We start from the raw sequence: 16,763 nt of genomic DNA, 5'->3' as shown, positions 1-16,763 counted from the left end.
CCTATTAAAAGAGAAAAGACAAGATGAGCTAGTGCAATTATCAAAACACGGTAGTGGCAACTGGCAACATTAGTAATCTTCTTTAAATACTAAAAGACAAGATGGTTTGTGAGAATATCAAAATATGGTTGTGCTTATATCATTCCCCATAAATAAATAATTAAATTTTACCTAAAAATTCTTAGGATGCCAAGGTGGGGTTAGAGCAGAAAGATCACACAAAATCCCCCTTACCTCGAAATCCTTTTTGAAATTCGAACAGACCAACAAACTCCACAGAAAATTGTAAAATAAGAAAAAGAAAAAGGGTATTTCCTTTTATATTTTCCTTGTTTTTTACCCTAGATTTGTAATCTCTTTTGCTTGGAAATAGATAATAGATAACTGGGTGCATTTTATCCCGGATTTGTTGGGTCTCTCTCAAAAAAAAAAAAAAAACTCTAGTTTTTCATTTCTGGATTAGAGAAGTGGATTTTTTTGGCTTTCAAAAGTTTGAAGTTCAATTTGGTGAATTCTGGGAGATGGGTTTTGCATTGGGAAGGTTAGTTCATTTGGGTTTTGTTGGATTTCCCACATACATTGCCATTTGGTTCTTTGTTCTGGATTCCAGTTTTACATAGAATTCTTTTATCTGGGATTTGGGGTTTTTTTTTCCTGGCTATGGGCTTTGGTTTCACTATGTTTCCCTTTCCATTTTTGTGATTTTTTCCTTTTTCACCATCAACCCTTTTCTTCTGGTTGTTGGAGGTTTTTAGTTTACTTGTTTGATATAGGTTTCTGGTGTTTTTCACTTTTTCTGCTTTGCAGTTTTTAGGTTATGCATTGATTGCTGTCTCTGGATTCATGTCTTTGCTTTACCTGGGTAGTTGGTATGGGGAATTGGAATGAAAGGAAAGGATTGTTTGGGGGGTTTTTGTGAACTGAGATAGTGTTTTTTATGTGGAGGGAAATTGAGACATGGATGTATGGGTTATTGGGTATGGGAATTGGAATGAAAGGGAAGGATTGTTTTGAGAGTTTTTGTGAACAGAGATCATAGTTTCAAAACTCCCCCGCATCATCGTCGACTCCCCCTAATCGACTGCCTTTTACCTTGGCCGCATTCTTGTCGGCATTTTGCCCTACAAAGTCAATCAAAACTCCATTGACTCTCCCAAGTTATGACCTCATCATTCGAGTGCTCGATGGTGTCGTGCCAAGTTGACTAGGGTTTTCTTTGGCTGCGTTTTGACCCACATTCGCATTTTTAAACTCTGTCTGAGATAGCGTTTTTTGTGGAGGGAAAGTGAGAAATGGATGTATGGGTAGTGGGAGCAGCAGCTTGTGCTGGATATATAGCTAAGTACTGGCAGAATGTCTTTAAGGAGAGGGAATTTTTATCTGGATCATTTGTTGGAAACTTGACTAGTGAGAAGTCAGATTCCAATACTTCACTTGAAAAACAGATTGATCAGAAGAGAGTGAAACCCGGAAGATCACAGGGCCTTGGTCGGAGTTGTTCTTTCCCCAGACGACTGCGAAGACAATTGGGCGAAGAGGTTACTTTGAGTAGAGATTCTTCCAATTCAGATGAAGGTTTTTCAGATAATTCAATCTTAGATGTTCCTGGCACTTTGGCAAATGAAATGGCTCGTACTAGTGGGGTTGACGGGGCAATGTTGATGAATTTGGGGAAGTACGAAGAACCCAATGTACTATCTTTGGTGAATTTGCAGCCACACTTGTTTAGAGAGGAAAATCGTCAAGTGGATGGGGACAAAGTCGAGGGAAAGACTGACTTTGTCGATAAATCTGGCTATGAATTGGATGACCGGGCAGATATATTGCAGCCTGAACAATCTCCTAGAGAAATCGGTATAAGTAATGTATTTGGCAGAGGTAGAAGCTCTCTTAAGAGTAAATTGACTCGTCAGTATTCTGTGAAGCCTCTGAGTTCCCTAGAAAGCTGTCTTATTGCTCAGTTGTATAAGGAACATGTCAAAACAGAAGAATATGTTTTCACTTCACTTCCATCAATATCTAAGCCAACCATAAGGCCATTCTTTATAACCGACGGAAACCAAGTAATCAGCAAGTCAAGTAATGATGCTTTAGGTGTACAATTTGAGAGGGGAAAATGTAAGTTACACAGTGAAGGCATGATTTATTTTAGAGAAAGGGAAAGTGTGACTGGGCTTCTGCCTCTTCCCGAAGTGGGCTCGATAGAGCCCCTTAGGAAACTGAAATGGCAAAGAGGAAACGTGCAGCATGGGAGATCAAACATTTCAAATATGGATCACGGTGGAAAACACTTTCATTCACAAGGTAGCTTCCTGTCCTTTGTTTAGGCTCTGTAGCTTTGATGCTTTCTGCATGTTCTTTAGGAATCTTATGTTGAATGCTTGACTTAAATTTGGTTAGCCTAATTGTGTATGAATCTAGCCTCTTTCAGCTTTGCCTATCATCTCCTCATTATGAAATCTCATTTTATGTAGTGCATGTTCCTAGATATTGGTAATATGTGGGAAGACATGTCGTCATTAGTGAAAAGGGTCTTTGATTTATATGATGTTTCAGAGACAATTTTCCATCTATAACTTTCATCCGTTCTGTGTAATTATCTACATATCTATAATGTTGACTCACAGTCTGAACCTGACTTTTGTCTCAGTTTTAAGTACTAAGCAGTTAGTTCAATGTGAGTCACTTAATTGATATAGTCGAGTCACCTTTCTCTATTATTTACATCAATAGTAGATGCATATTTTGTGGCACCTATCGTGAAGTGAGCTGTTCTTTCTTTGCACTTCATTGGTCATCCTCATCAATCTGGGGGATTGGAAATTTTATCATTTTGAAAAAACCTCATGCATTCCATTGTGCACTACCTTGGTTAGGTCCATGCATAAATCTAAAATGAATGGATATATTAGCAGAGAGACCTCTCCTTAGACCTTCAACATATAAATATACTTTACGGTTTGCACGTGCTTGTCATCTAATTCCCAATTCTTATTCCATTTACCATTTTAAGATAGATAGTTTACCGCATAGTATTAATGCAACTAAAATGTAATATTTGTTAGCATTTGGTGGAAATAGGAAGTTTTCTCCAATGTAATGTCACGGCATGATATACTTAAATTGCTTGCTCTAATTTTTCTACCAATTCATGATGATGACTCATACTTAGTCTTTCCTTCTTTACTTTTCTTGATGGTTTCTCATTCTTTAATGGTTCTATTCTGCCAGGATCACCTGATGGGATGTTTCTTTTATGTTTTGGGATTTGTATCGGCATGATGTCTACCATCCTATCAAAGAAAAGAGAAGTAGAAAAATTAAATGAGTCATTGAAGCAGGCTCAGAACTTAGTTCAGGATTTACATGAGGAGCTGGAGATGAAAGATTCACTCACTGTGAAGGAGCTATCCAATGAGGCTTGTGAATTCCAAGAAATGGATGACCATTCTACATGTATTATAGATAAAATTAGTAAGGAACCACAATATCAAAATTTAGGAGAGAATTCTATGAGTAAAATTGAAGCAGAGCTTGAAGCTGAACTGGAGAGGTTGGAACTGAGCATGAATGGTTCTTGTTTGAGGAGAAGATCAACTGGTCTCTTTGAGGTTAGATTGCATCTTGATCATAGAAATCCTACCACAGTTAATTTCAAATCTGAATGCAAGAAATTCATTGAGTGCTCCTACTCTAAATTTTCATGTTATTCCCTGTTTGTAGTTCTTCAATAGTATTTATACATATTTGGGTATCTCCTTACAGCTTGGATTTTTTAGTCAAAAATTGATGATTCCCTTTGTGTTCTTTTACAGCGAAAATCTCTTGTATTAGCAAATTTAGCATCAAGATATGTAATATCTGAAACAGTTTCTATAGAGCTTTCCAAATGACCTACTTCATTTGCTGAACTTAATACTTGCTTACTCATGTATTCTCTCACAATAATTCTTGCAGGTTATATTAGCAATTATGGTAGTTTAGCCATTTGTTTTGCATTCTTAATTGTTTACAGATATGCCTTTATTGTGTGGATTAGTTGCCAATTCCATTCTGGTCGTCATTCCATTTTTTTCTCTTGGATTGGAACGTTTCGGCGTTCTGCTTGTTCCAGTGTTCTGTTATGAAAATAGACGCTACAAGATTTGGATTTTTTTTAATTTGATTCCTTTTTTTTTTTTTTGAAAAATTGGAAAATATTGAGGCAAAGAATGGTGCCCTTAGGTGTAGATTGCAATGGAAATTCGGATGTAGGAGAGCTTGCATGATAACTTGGTTAGAATTTGTTGACTTCAGCCTCCAATTAGGATTTTTTATAAACTTAGAAAATCTCAAATGTGTGCGAAAGAGGGATTTTGTAATGTGTTTTAATTTAAGCCTCCCATTCAATTGGGAAGGATAAATGGTATCAGGCTGGAAAGTTTCGTTCGCGCTTTTTTTTTTTTTGAATGGCAAGTTTTGTTCTCACTTGTTTTTTGGAATCCATTCTGGAACCAGAAATTTTGAAATCTTGGCTGGAAAATTTTGTTCGCACATGTTTTTCTTGGAATCCATTCTGGAATGAAATGTTCCAAAAATCTCAGTTGGAATGAGCAGAATTGACAGCAAAGTTGTGAGGTGTCATTGTAATTTTAATCACTCTTCGTATTTACTTTGGGAAAAAGAATGTGGTAGGTGCCTTTCCTCTCCAAAAATCTGCCTCTCCTGTTCTTTTTAATTCTATGCATACTACGCCATTCTCCTTTTCTTCTTGTTCTTCTTCTACTTATACAACTACATGCTATCACTTCTTCTTACTCCTGTTCTTCTTGTTGTTCCTACGTATATGGCTACATGCAATCAAAGCATCTTTAAAACCTACTTGAACTTTATTCTTATAAGGAAGGATACAACTCTAGTTTCCACTTTCCTAGAATTCCAAATATGGGATCCTCTCGAATTATATTCTCCTAATCAAAGCAATTTTCTCCCTAAAATATTTGATAGTAATAATTCTGGTGTAAAGGTTGTATGGATTAGATAAAGGCTTCCACCACCATTTACCTATCCTAATGCACTTAATACCAAATACACCTGCTCATTTTTTTTCCTTGAATAAGATGGGAATTGCTAGCGCCCATCGCAGAAGGCATTTCACGGCTGGTCTGTCGCACGTCAGACCAGCCACCTCGTGAATGGAGACAAAAGCTGTTGTCTTCATTCACGAGGTGGCTGGTCTGACATGCGACAGACCAGCCGCGAAATGCCTTTTGCGATGGACCCTAGCAAATCCCGAATAAGATTCCTCGTCATTAGGGAAAAACACCTGCTCATTTAGGCAAACTCAAGTTGCCAGTTAAGAAGACAATGGTCATTATCTGATTCTAGTTTCCTTTGTTATTATCCGTGTACTATTTAGTGGGGTGAGTGGGCGTATTCGGTGTCCTTTTGTTCTCATGTTGTTTAACCATATTTATTTTCTTTGATACAGACTTTGTTATCTTTAGAATGAAATTAGAAAAAGAGAAATTTGTTATGGTCTCAATAGTCATTATCTGATTGGAGGAAGGCTGAAGCTTCTTTTAAACAGGAGAAAAGTTAAGTGGGCTATTCCACCTAAGAGCTTCCACTCAAATGGGAGGATGTTGTGGATAGAGTGTGGAAGGGCAAGAGGAAAGTTAATTGAGCTCCTTAGCTTCCTAATTCTCATAAAATTTAACTTCTATAGTGCATCTTTGGGTAACTCAAGTCTGGCAGTTATCAGGGGTGTGGTTAGAAACCAATTGGCAGATGATGTGCTCTCCTTCCCCAGCCCAACTAGTAGGGACTCCAATGAGGTGGAGCTTCTCTTGTTGTTGATGGGATTTTGTCTTTTTGTTGCTGATCTTAGTGGTATTGTTCTTGTGGAGAGAGACTTGCAATGTCATCTCATGGTAAAAAAATCGAATCGCCGACTCGCCGAGTATGTGGAGAGTAGCTTGGATATTTCCCAGTGGCGACCTCTATCCATTTGTGTATCCAATGTCCTAGGTCTTTGCATATCTAGAGTTACTTTTGTTTCTTTGGAGTGATCTCTGGCTCATCTCTGTTATTTTTTGGAGTGATTTCTTTGCATATCTAGAGTTATTTTTTTGAATGATAATGATTTATAAAAGAAAAAGAGGGGCAAGACCCGGAGACCGAGATGGTCATCTACAGGCCAAACAATAGAAAGAAACCTTACAAAGATCAAGGGGAAGAAAATAAAATAACTTCATATCTATCCACCCTTGACCAGGCCAACCGATCGGCCTCGCTATTGGCAGAGCTCCAAACGTGTTGAAACTTCACGCCATGACCCTCTTGATTCGAAACTCATCTCTGTATTTCTTTGTCAAATTCTGTGGTACTGGTGGGAAAACCGATGGGTAATAAGAAGCTTGAATGTTTTTGGACTTTTTGAACGTGCATCAAAATCTGAACGTTTCTCTGGCATTGCTATTCAAGACATTATTCACAATTGCATTTTGATTAGGCACTGTTCGTTTAAGATTGTGACAACCAATTGTGAATCCAAAACCAATTATAGGACTCAAAATTACATTTAAATTTGAGTCCAATAATAGGTTTAGGCGTTTAGCACTCACAATTGGTTGTCATAATCTTAAACGAACAGGGCCTTAGTGTAGAGTTTTCCTCTTCAATCAAACCTTTAGATGTTTGGACGACCCCTCTTAAGGGAGGGGGGTGATAAAGATGAATTCCGCCAAAGGTAGCAATGTCCCCCTCGGGAACAACGCTGCTATCCAAATGTCTGATACGGCGGGAGTATAACATTCTCGTTGAAGGAGATTCCTTTAACATAATTAGGTGGGTCAATGAGAAGCCTATCTATGTTGGACCTTCATATGTTATTTTATAGAGATTAAGGATGTCTTGGTTTTGCTCGAGTGCTTTTTCTCTCATATCCATAAAAAGGGAAATGTGAGGCTGAATTATTAGCCGACTTTGGTGTTTCTTACTCGAGCTTGATGATTTGGCATGAGATGCTAACTTTTCGTTTCTTCTGTTTTGTTTATCCATTCAATCTAAGCTAGTTTTTCTAGCCCGCACATCTTTTAATCAAATTTCTGAATAAAAAAAAAGAAGAAAAGCTGGGATTTTTTTTATGAGATTATGGAGTCGTGTAATTATTGTACCCTCCTTTTCATTTGAGTATATTCGGCATAGTGCTAATGAGAGTGCGAACACCCTTTCTAAAGATTAATAGTACTAAGATTTCATGTTAAGGACTGTGTAAATTAGTGTCCAGTATGTATTTTAGAACATCAATGTTTATTCTGGCTACAATGGTTTGTACTTTGTATTATGTTTAGCTTGAAGACAAAGAAACATCAACAGTTATGCTTGTATGGGAGATTAAGAGCTCAATATAAATTCTCAATATAATTTTTTGCTCAAGGGATTGGGAGCTAAACATCCCCCCCCCCCCCCCCCCCCCCCCCCGGCACCACCTTACATCATTAATCTTAACTTTGATGGATCGTCTTCGGGGAACTCGGGCCCTTCTGGCCTTCTGGGATTGTGGTTATGCTTGTATGGGAGATTAAGAGCTCTATAAATTTTTGCTCAAGGGATTGGGAGGTCGTCATTATTATAGGTAGGAGCTCTAGGAGCAAAAGGAAGGTTAGATGGCCCCCACCCACCTCTCTTCACCTTATATCATTAAGCTTAACCTTGATGGATCTCCTTCCGGGGAGTTGGGTTCCTCTGGGATTGTAGGTGTCTTTTGTCATCATTTGGGGGATTGCATCTTGATCATAGAAATCCTACCACAGTTAATTTCAAATCTGAATGCAAGAAATTCATTGAGTGCTCCTACTCTTAATTTTCATGTTATTCCCTGTTTGTAGTTCTTCAATAGTATTTATACATATTTGGGTATCTCCTTACAGCTTGGATTTTTTTGTCAAAAATTGATGATTCTCTTTGTGTTCTTTTACAGCGAAAATCTCTTGTATTAGCAAATTTAGCATCAAGATATGTAATATCTGAAACAGTTTCTATAGAGCTTTCCAAATGACCTACTTCGTTTGCTGAACTTAATACTTGCTTACTCATGTATTCTCTCACAATAATTCTTGCAGGTTATATTAGCAATTATGGTTGTTTAGCCATTTGTTTTGCATTCTTAATTGTTTACAGATATGCCTTTATTGTGTGGATTAGTTGCCAATTCCATTCTGGTCGTCATTCCATTTTTTTCTCTTGGATTGGAACGCTTCGGCGTTCTGCTTGTTCCAGTGTTCTGTTATGAAAATAAGCACTACAAGATTTGGATTTTTTTTAATTTTATTCCTTTTTTTTTTTGAAAAATTGGAAAATATTAAGGCAAAGAATGGTGCCCTTAGGTGTAGATTGCAATGGAAATTCGGATGTAGGAGAGCTTGCATGATAACTTGGTTAGAATTTGTTGACTTCAGCCTCCAGTTAGGATTTTTTATAAACTTAGAAAATCTCAAATGTGTGCAAAAGAGGGATTTTGTAATGTGTTTTAATTTAAGCCTCCCATTCAATTGGGAAGGATAAATGGTATCAGGCTGGAAAGTTTCGTTTGCGCTTTTTTTTTTTTTTTTTGAATGGCAAGTTTTGTTCTCACTTGTTTTTTGGAATCCATTCTGGAACCAGAAATTTTGAAATCTTGGCTGGAAAATTTTGTTCGCACATGTTTTTCTTGGAATCCATTCTGGAATGAAATGTTCCAAAAATCTCAGTTGGAATGAGCAGAATTGACAGCAAAGTTGTGAGGTGTCATTGTAATTTTAATCACTCTTCGTATTTACTTTGGGAAAAAGAATGTGGTAGGTGCCTTTCCTCTCCAAAAATCTGCCTCTCCTGTTCTTTTTAATTCTATGTATACTACGCCATTCTCCTTTTCTTCTTGTTCTTCTTCTACTTATACAACTACATGCTATCACTTCTTCTTACTCCTGTTCTTCTTGTTGTTCCTACGTATATGGCTACATGCAATCAAAGCATCTTTAAAACCTACTTGAACTTGATTCTTATAAGGAAGGATACAACTCTAGTTTCCACTTTCCTAGAATTCCAAATATGGGATCCTCTCGAATTATATTCTCCTAATCAAAGCAATTTTCTCCCTAAAGTATTTGATAGTAATAATTCTGGTGTAAAGGTTGTATGGATTAGATAAAGGCTTCCACCACCATTTACCTATCCTAATGCACTTGATACCAAATACACCTGCTCATTTTTTTTCCTTGAATAAGATGGGAATTGCTAGCGCCCATCGCAGAAGGCATTTCACGGCTGGTCTGTCGCACGTCAGACCAGCCACCTCGTGAATGGAGACAAAAGCTGTTGTCTTCATTCATGAGGTGGCTGGTCTGACATGCGACAGACCAGCCGCCGAATGCCTTTTGCGATGGACCCTAGCAAATCCCGAATAAGATTCCTCGTCATTAGGGAAAAACACCTGCTCATTTAGGCAAACTAAAGTTGCCAGTTAAGAAGACAATGGTCATTATCTGATTCTAGTTTCCTTTGTTATTATCCGTGTACTATTTAGTGGGGTGAGTGGGCGCATTCGGTGTCCTTTTGTTCTCATGTTGTTTAACCATATTTATTTTCTTTGATACAGACTTTGTTATCTTTAGAATGAAATTAGAAAAAGAGAAATTTGTTATGGTCTCAATAGTCATTATCTGATTGGAGGAAGGCTGAAGCTTCTTTTAAGCATGAGAAAAGTTAAGTGGGCTATTCCACCTAAGAGCTTCCACTCAAATGGGTGGATGTTGTGGATAGAGTGTGGAAGGGCAAGAGGAAAGTTAATTGAGCTCCTTAGCTTCCTAATTCTCATAAAATTTAACTTCTATAGTGCATCTTTGGGTAACTCAAGTCTGGCAGTTATCAGGGGTGTGGTTAGAAACCAATTGGCAGATGATGTGCTCTCCTTCCCCAGCCCAACTAGTAGGGACTCCAATGAGGTGGAGCTTCTCTTGTTGTTGATGGGATTTTGTCTTTTTGTTGCTGATCTTAGTGGTATTGTTCTTGTGGAGGGAGACTTGCAACGTCATCTCATGGTAAAAAAATCGAATCGCCGACTCGCCGAGTATGTGGAGAATAGCTTGGATATTTCCCAGTGGCGACCTCTATCCATTTGTGTATCCAATGTCCTAGGTCTTTGCATATCTAGAGTTACTTTTGTTTCTTTGGAGTGATCTCTGGCTCATTTCTGTTATTTTTTGGAGTGATTTCTTTGCATATCTAGAGTTATTTTTTTGAATGATAATGATTTATAAAAGAAAAAGAGGGGCAAGACCTGGAGACCGAGATGGTCATCTACAGGCCAAACAATAGAAAGAAACCTTACAAAGATCAAGGGGAAGAAAATAAAATAACTTCATATCTATCCACCCTTGACCAGGCCAACCGATCGGCCTCGCTATTGGCAGAGCTCCAAACGTGTTGAAACTTCACCCCATGACCCTCTTGATTCGGAACTCATCTCTGTATTTCTTTGTCAAATTCTGTGGTACTGGTGGGAAAACCGATGGGTAATAAGAAGCTTGAATGTTTTTGGACTTTTTGAACGTGCATCAAAATCTGAACGTTTCTCTGGCATTGCTATTCAAGACATTATTCACAATTGCATTTTGATTAGGCACTGTTCGTTTAAGATTGTGACAACCAATTGTGAATCCAAAACCAATTATAGGACTCAAAATTACATTTAAATTTGAGTCCAATAATAGGTTTAGGCGTTTAGCACTCACAATTGGTTGTCATAATCTTAAACGAACAGGGCCTTAGTGTAGAGTTTTCCCCTTCAATCAAACCTGTAGATGTCTGGACTACCCCTCTTAAGGGAGGGGGGGGGGGGGGGTGATAAAGATGAATTCCGCCAAAGGTAGCAATGTCCCCCTCGGGAACAACGCTGCTACCCAAATGTCTGATACGGCGGGAGTATAACATCCTCGTTGAAGGAGATTCCTTTAACATAATTAGGTGGGTCAATGAGAAGCCTATCTATGTTGGACCTTCATATGTTATTTTATAGAGATTAAGGATGTCTTGGTTTTGCTCGAGTGCTTTTTCTCTCATATCAATAAAAAGGGAAATGTGAAGGCTGAATTATTAGCCGACTTTGGTGTTTCTTACTCGAGCTTGATGATTTGGCATGAGATGACTAACTTTTAGTTTCTTCTGTTTTGTTTATCCATTCAATCTAAGCTAGTTTTTGTAGCCCGCACATCTTTTAATCAAATTTCTGAATAAAAAAAAAAGAAGAAAAGCTGGGATTTTTTTTATGAAATTATGGAGTCGTGTAATTATTGTACCCTCCTTTTCATTTGAGTATATTCGGCATAGTGCTAATGAGGGTGCGAACACCCTTTCTAAAGATTAATAGTACTAAGATTTCATGTTAAGGACTGTGTAAATTAGTGTCCAGTATGTATTTTAGAACATCAATGTTTATTCTTGCTACAATGGTTTGTACTTTGTATTACATTTAGCTTGAAGACAAAGAAACATCGACAGTTATGCTTGTATGGGAGATTAAGAGCTCAATATAAATTCTCAATATAATTTTTTGCTCAAGGGATTGGGAGCTCAACACACCACCCCTCCCCCCCCCCCCCCCCCCGGCACCACCTTACATCCTTAATCTTAACTTTGATGGATCGTCTTCAGGGAACTCGGGCCCTTCTGGCCTTCTGAGATTGTAGGTTATGCTTGTATGGGAGATTAAGAGCTCTATAAATTTTTGCTCAAGGGATTGGGAGATCGTCATTATTATAAGTAGGAGCAAAAGGAAGGTTAGATGGCCCCCACCCACCTCTCTTCACCTTATATCATTAAGCTTAACCTTGATGGATCTCCTTCCGGGGAGTTGGGTTCCTCTGGGATTGTAGGTGTCTTTTGCCATCATTTGGGGGAGTTGATCTTAGCATTGCCTGACCAGATTGGGATGGCAGATACCAACAAAGATTATGCTTTCTTATCTGGAATCCAATTATTCATGGACAAGTTAGGGAGGGAACTCTTCTAGTGCGATGTCATGGGTGAAGCATATGAGCTCAAGACCATGGAGCCTGGAACATATCATTAATAGATTATTGGATCTGTATAGAGTTAGAGATGTTTCCTTTTCCTATTTCCCCATAGTGCTAATGAGATTGTGGATTCGTTTGCCAAAAGCGAGGACCATAGAGATGTAATATACATGGAGCAAGGTAGCAAGGTCTGCTGTTGATGTAGTTTTCTTTTTTGTTCTTAATAAATTTCTTGTTACTGTTTCACAAAATAAAAACACAAGGTTTGTAACATGGTTGATTGGGTTTATAAAAAGGGTTCTTTGCATGTATATTTTGAAAAAAATCATTTCTGCTTTGCAGCAAGGAACAGGTTGTGTCATGTGTCCCATATTTTATGGATTTCTTTGCATTCGAAATTTGTAAATTGATGAATTTTCTCGCAAACTAGTTTTCACTGTCATGTTAGCTTGTGGAGTTGCTTATGAATCTTGCTGATGTACCCAAGTGAAGTTGATAGGCTAGATAATTTGCAACTGTTTGGAACCGATAACATTATTCAAGATATATTTTTCTTGCAAGGCTATGAAAGACACAGCAAGAATGTGATATACTTTACGAGGATAAGGCCTCCTTTGCGGCATCTTTTACTGTAACCATTTGACTTGTTTCGTGTTTTATGAAATAATTGGCAGTTGTTAGAATATTCTACCTAGAACCTCATTGCTTCTGCCACTTGAACAAACTATTTCATGGTTTTACGTGGTTAGTTTCTTCTTTCACAGGACACTTTAGGCACCTTCTCCATTCCTACCATGGGCCACTTTTTCTACTAAATTAGGCTGTAACGTTCAAATTGAAACAAATGTTTCTAAACTTGCACATATAAAAAATATATCGACAGGAGATATCCCTGTATGCATGTTGACATATTCAATAATTAGGATGGTTATACATGAAATTTTTGGTTGCGTGTGCAAGTAAATTGATACCGGATTAGCTGTCGAGAGAATCTTTGCATGATCAAGAGCCCTAATGATTCAAATTTTCTATCTTTGCCAAACATGGCATTGGCATGTGGATGTATTTTGAGTTATTAGATAGAATGTTATACATGGGAAATTGATTGGTTCAATGCAATGCTAAAAGTCCCTCATGGGTGAGTAAACCAATCTTTAAATTTTAGATACACAAATTGCCTGCCTGGATTCTTATGTATGAAAGTTTTAGAGTTCATCCAATATATTGCCGCCCAAACTCATTCTGCTGTCTAGTCTTTGATAATGTATAATTATGTTTCAGATTGTCATCATATGAAATTAGCATTCAGTGCAAATTATTCTTCTATGGAAGCTACAAGAATCCTGAATCTACATATTGCCTTCAAATCTTTGGCTGGTAATGGAGTTTACCAGTTTCCCAAAAGAATATTTAAGTTCATTGGATGAGTTGGAACTCAGATAATGCTTCAAAACAAAATCCAGGAGAGCATGTGTAGGTGGTCTAGAAACACAAACAAGGAGGACCTTGTAGTTTGTGTTGCTGTAATGTTGAGAAGTCAGCCACTAATAGGGTGTAGAAGATTTCTTTTGATTGGTTGCAAAATAAAGAACCTGAAAATTTCATTGGTTGAAGATTTCCTCACATTCATCATGAGTAAAATAGAGGTGTAGATGAATTAGCTAATGGTAGGAAAATACAGGTGTAGATGAATTAGCTGATGCTACTATCATGCCGCAAGATCTAAACTTTTTTTTGGTCAGCTTCCATCAACATTTAGAAGAAGGATTGTGTCCAAAAGTGAGGTTGAAATCACTTAGGGCCTGTTTGTTTGAAAAGAGAGAATTTCTCTAGAAAAAATTCTTCTCCTGCATTTTTCCCGGAGTTTTTTTTTTTTTGTTTCGTTCACTCAGAAAAGTTTTTTTTTTCTTTTTCATCTTCTTATTCCTTCTTCATCGTCACCACCACATGTTTCAGCACCATCATCTGTCAATTTTTTGGCCATCACCGGAAAGATACACTGTTGTTGGAGTGTCACCATTGTTCTAGTGATACCAGCCCTCCGACCCAAGGTCTAGATTGAGATGAGACACTGATGAGGAAGATTTGTCAATGGGAAATAGGTTTCTTGAGTAGATGGTTGTTGGATAATCAAGATAATGGTCTTGGTCAATGTCACCCAATCGTTCATGATACAACAAAGGAGAAAAATCTCGTCGGTGGCAGGGGAGAATGCGCAGAAAAAAAAAAACAACAGCAAAAAGCTGGCCTTATCACTCCTCGTCGGCATATGCATCTTGTTGAAGGATTTTTGGTCGGTGATTGGTCCCTAGGATGTCTCTGATGTCATAAGTTGTAACATTTGAACATTGAATGATATATAAAGCTTAGAAGTCGGGGGGCTGAATTTCAACATCCTCAAAATCTTTGCCCTCTCCATTCTTTCTTCTCCTCTCTCTCTTTCTCCTCCTTCCATATGAATTGGATGTGGGTGGATTCTGAAAAGATTAACAATATTTTTTTACTTGTTGAGACTTCAGGCTAATTTATATTGGAATTTTCTGGAGCTATTTATGTGTTCCTAAACGTAATTATGAAATTTGTGTTGGTCTGAAATCAGGAATCCCAAGTTTGATTGAAGCCCGGGAACTTTTTTCAGTATTTGTGTTGTTTGGAAAGTTACAGTAGTATAGAAATCTCTGGTTGGCAAAATCATACTCGGAGCAATTCTCCGTGCCTCTCAAAAACCCCTCTTTTGAAGATGGCCTCGAACGAATTGCCACATTTTTTTCATTATTTGTTTATCCATTTTTCAAAAAAAATTCTAGTATAGAAAATTTTCTTTTATTAGGAGTGCATTTGTTTTGACTTTTGAGGCTTATGTATATATAGATATACACATGGGTTTTGGGGAAGATTATTGGGAAGCGACTCGTTTTTAACAAATTTTCAGTGTTTTGCTGTGTGATACAACCCATTTCGTCTATGGTTCTCCCCGAATTAATTCTTTGATCAGATTTTTGGCTGGTAATATCAATTTTCTGCTGTTTTCTCCTTGTGCATCACTTAACACATGACACATCTTGATGATCTCCAGGCTTCTAAAGCCCCATAAGTGTGGTTTAATTTTTAAGCTGTGCAAAGCAATGAGAGGATTCTTTCAGTATAAATTAGAAGTACCCATATTTCTCGTCCACATTTTAGATCATGCCCTGGATTTTTATTTTTTATTTTGAATGTCACCAATGACCAAACTTCATTAAAAACGAAGGGAGAACAAGACCGTGATTGTTCAATACAAAGGAAGGAAAAGAACAAGAAGAAAAAATACACAGAAAACAAACAACTCTCCCAAAAAGTGGAGTGGAAAATCTCAAGAAGGAAATCAAACAACTCCAGACCCTTCTATTGAATAAAAAGAAACAATGTAAAATGGAAATGGGTTTATGTTATGGCAAGGAACCCCCAATTCTTTTTAGAGGTTCAACTTATTTTTTGGAAATGACTTGTTTCATCTACTTCTAGAAGAATAAATCACAAAAACATATTTCCATCGTCTTTATTTACCTATATACTTGTACCTGATTTTTGAGTTCTGGTGAAGCCATTTCATTGATTATCAGTGACATTTGTGCTTGTGCATTTCGAAACCTTGTTTGTTATTCAATGCTCATCCGATGGAGAAACTTTCGGTTTAATTGTATCAATGTTTAATATCATATATGGACCAATATTCCGTTTTAAATGAAATGAATGCATTTCGTAGAAGTCATAATTTGGAAAATTTGATGGCAGGTTGATCCAGACCACATTGCCGACATCGTTCATGGAGAACTGAGAGTAGACACAATCAGCAGGGAAAATGACTCAGACTGTGATCCGAGTGGGATCTCCACCACGCACCAGTACCCGACCAACTACTCTGTTTCACCAAAAGAGCTGAGTTTGCGTTTACATGAACTAATTCAGTCAAGGCTAGAGGAGCGAATTGATGAACTTGAGACAGCACTCCAACACAGCCAGAAGCGTCTGCACTTAATGGAAGCAGAGAGGGTAAAATCCCCAAGAGACTTCTCAAACAGTGAATTAGAATCACAATCTACCCAAGAAAGCCCAACCCCAATGGAGAAAGGCATTGGCACGGCTCCCCCCTTGTTTCTGAACCTATCCGGTGATGCACTAAACACATACTACGAAGCTTACAATGAGTTTGCAAGGATAGTCGAGACAGAGGAAGAGGACCCGCCCGTAAAAGAAAATAAACAGATTGATGATATACATCTGATAGATCAAAATCTGTTTCGAGGTCGTGGTGGTGGTGGAAGAAATGGGTCCTTGCCACATCTTGAGATCTCGAAGAATTTGAATTGTGATGAGATGAGGTTATGTGAGAGGATTTCAATGAGTCGAGGATCAAACGAGGCCAGTGAAAGCGAAGAAGAAGATGATGATGAAATGGGGAAGCTGTTGATCAAACAAATTGTAGAGAAAACAAGACAAGGATCTCCTGTAGTTCTAAATGCTCAGAGAATGTTATTCTCAAGGGATGAATAACTATCAGTAGGATTAAATTTTTTGACTTATATATGAGTAAAGAAGAGGGAAATGCTCAGAGAATAACTATCCTGTAGTTCTAAATGCTCAGAGAATGTTATTCTCACTTTCTCCCTTCTATTTTTTGAAGTTTCTTTTAGTTTCTTAGTAACAATAGGTGATTCGATCTTTAGGTCCCTACTTCACCTCGACAGT

General features: G+C 37.7%; 1 protein-coding gene and 1 non-coding gene across 3 annotated transcripts; both read left to right on the top strand.

Moving 5' to 3' along the window:
• The first annotated feature begins 188 nt into the window (after positions 1-188).
• LOC143863585 (uncharacterized) lies at positions 189-16,684 on the top strand. 2 transcript variants are annotated; one of them, XM_077374307.1, is made up of 4 exons: positions 189-308; positions 808-2,304; positions 3,232-3,611; positions 15,810-16,684. In XM_077374307.1, exons 2-4 carry the CDS (start codon positions 1,293-1,295, stop codon positions 16,566-16,568), a joined length of 2,151 nt encoding a protein of 716 aa, XP_077230422.1. In that variant the 5' UTR covers positions 189-308; positions 808-1,292; the 3' UTR covers positions 16,569-16,684. The 2 variants fall into 2 exon arrangements, with proteins under 2 accessions (XP_077230422.1, XP_077230413.1); XM_077374298.1 differs by having other exon boundaries at positions 200-541.
• On the top strand, positions 14,671-14,800 carry LOC143870185 (small nucleolar RNA snoR86). Its single transcript, XR_013244977.1, has one exon. It is a non-coding gene; the product is annotated as a small nucleolar RNA snoR86 (small nucleolar RNA).
• Positions 16,685-16,763: the final 79 nt, after the last annotated feature.

The sequence above is a fragment of the Tasmannia lanceolata genome, unplaced genomic scaffold, assembly GCF_043159265.1.
Source record: "Tasmannia lanceolata isolate RefF3 unplaced genomic scaffold, GAP_Taslan_0.1 ptg000003l, whole genome shotgun sequence".
NCBI lineage: Eukaryota > Viridiplantae > Streptophyta > Magnoliopsida > Canellales > Winteraceae > Tasmannia > Tasmannia lanceolata.
The sequence above is the reverse complement of the archived record's forward strand: the minus strand, read 5'-3'. Positions and strand labels throughout refer to the sequence as shown.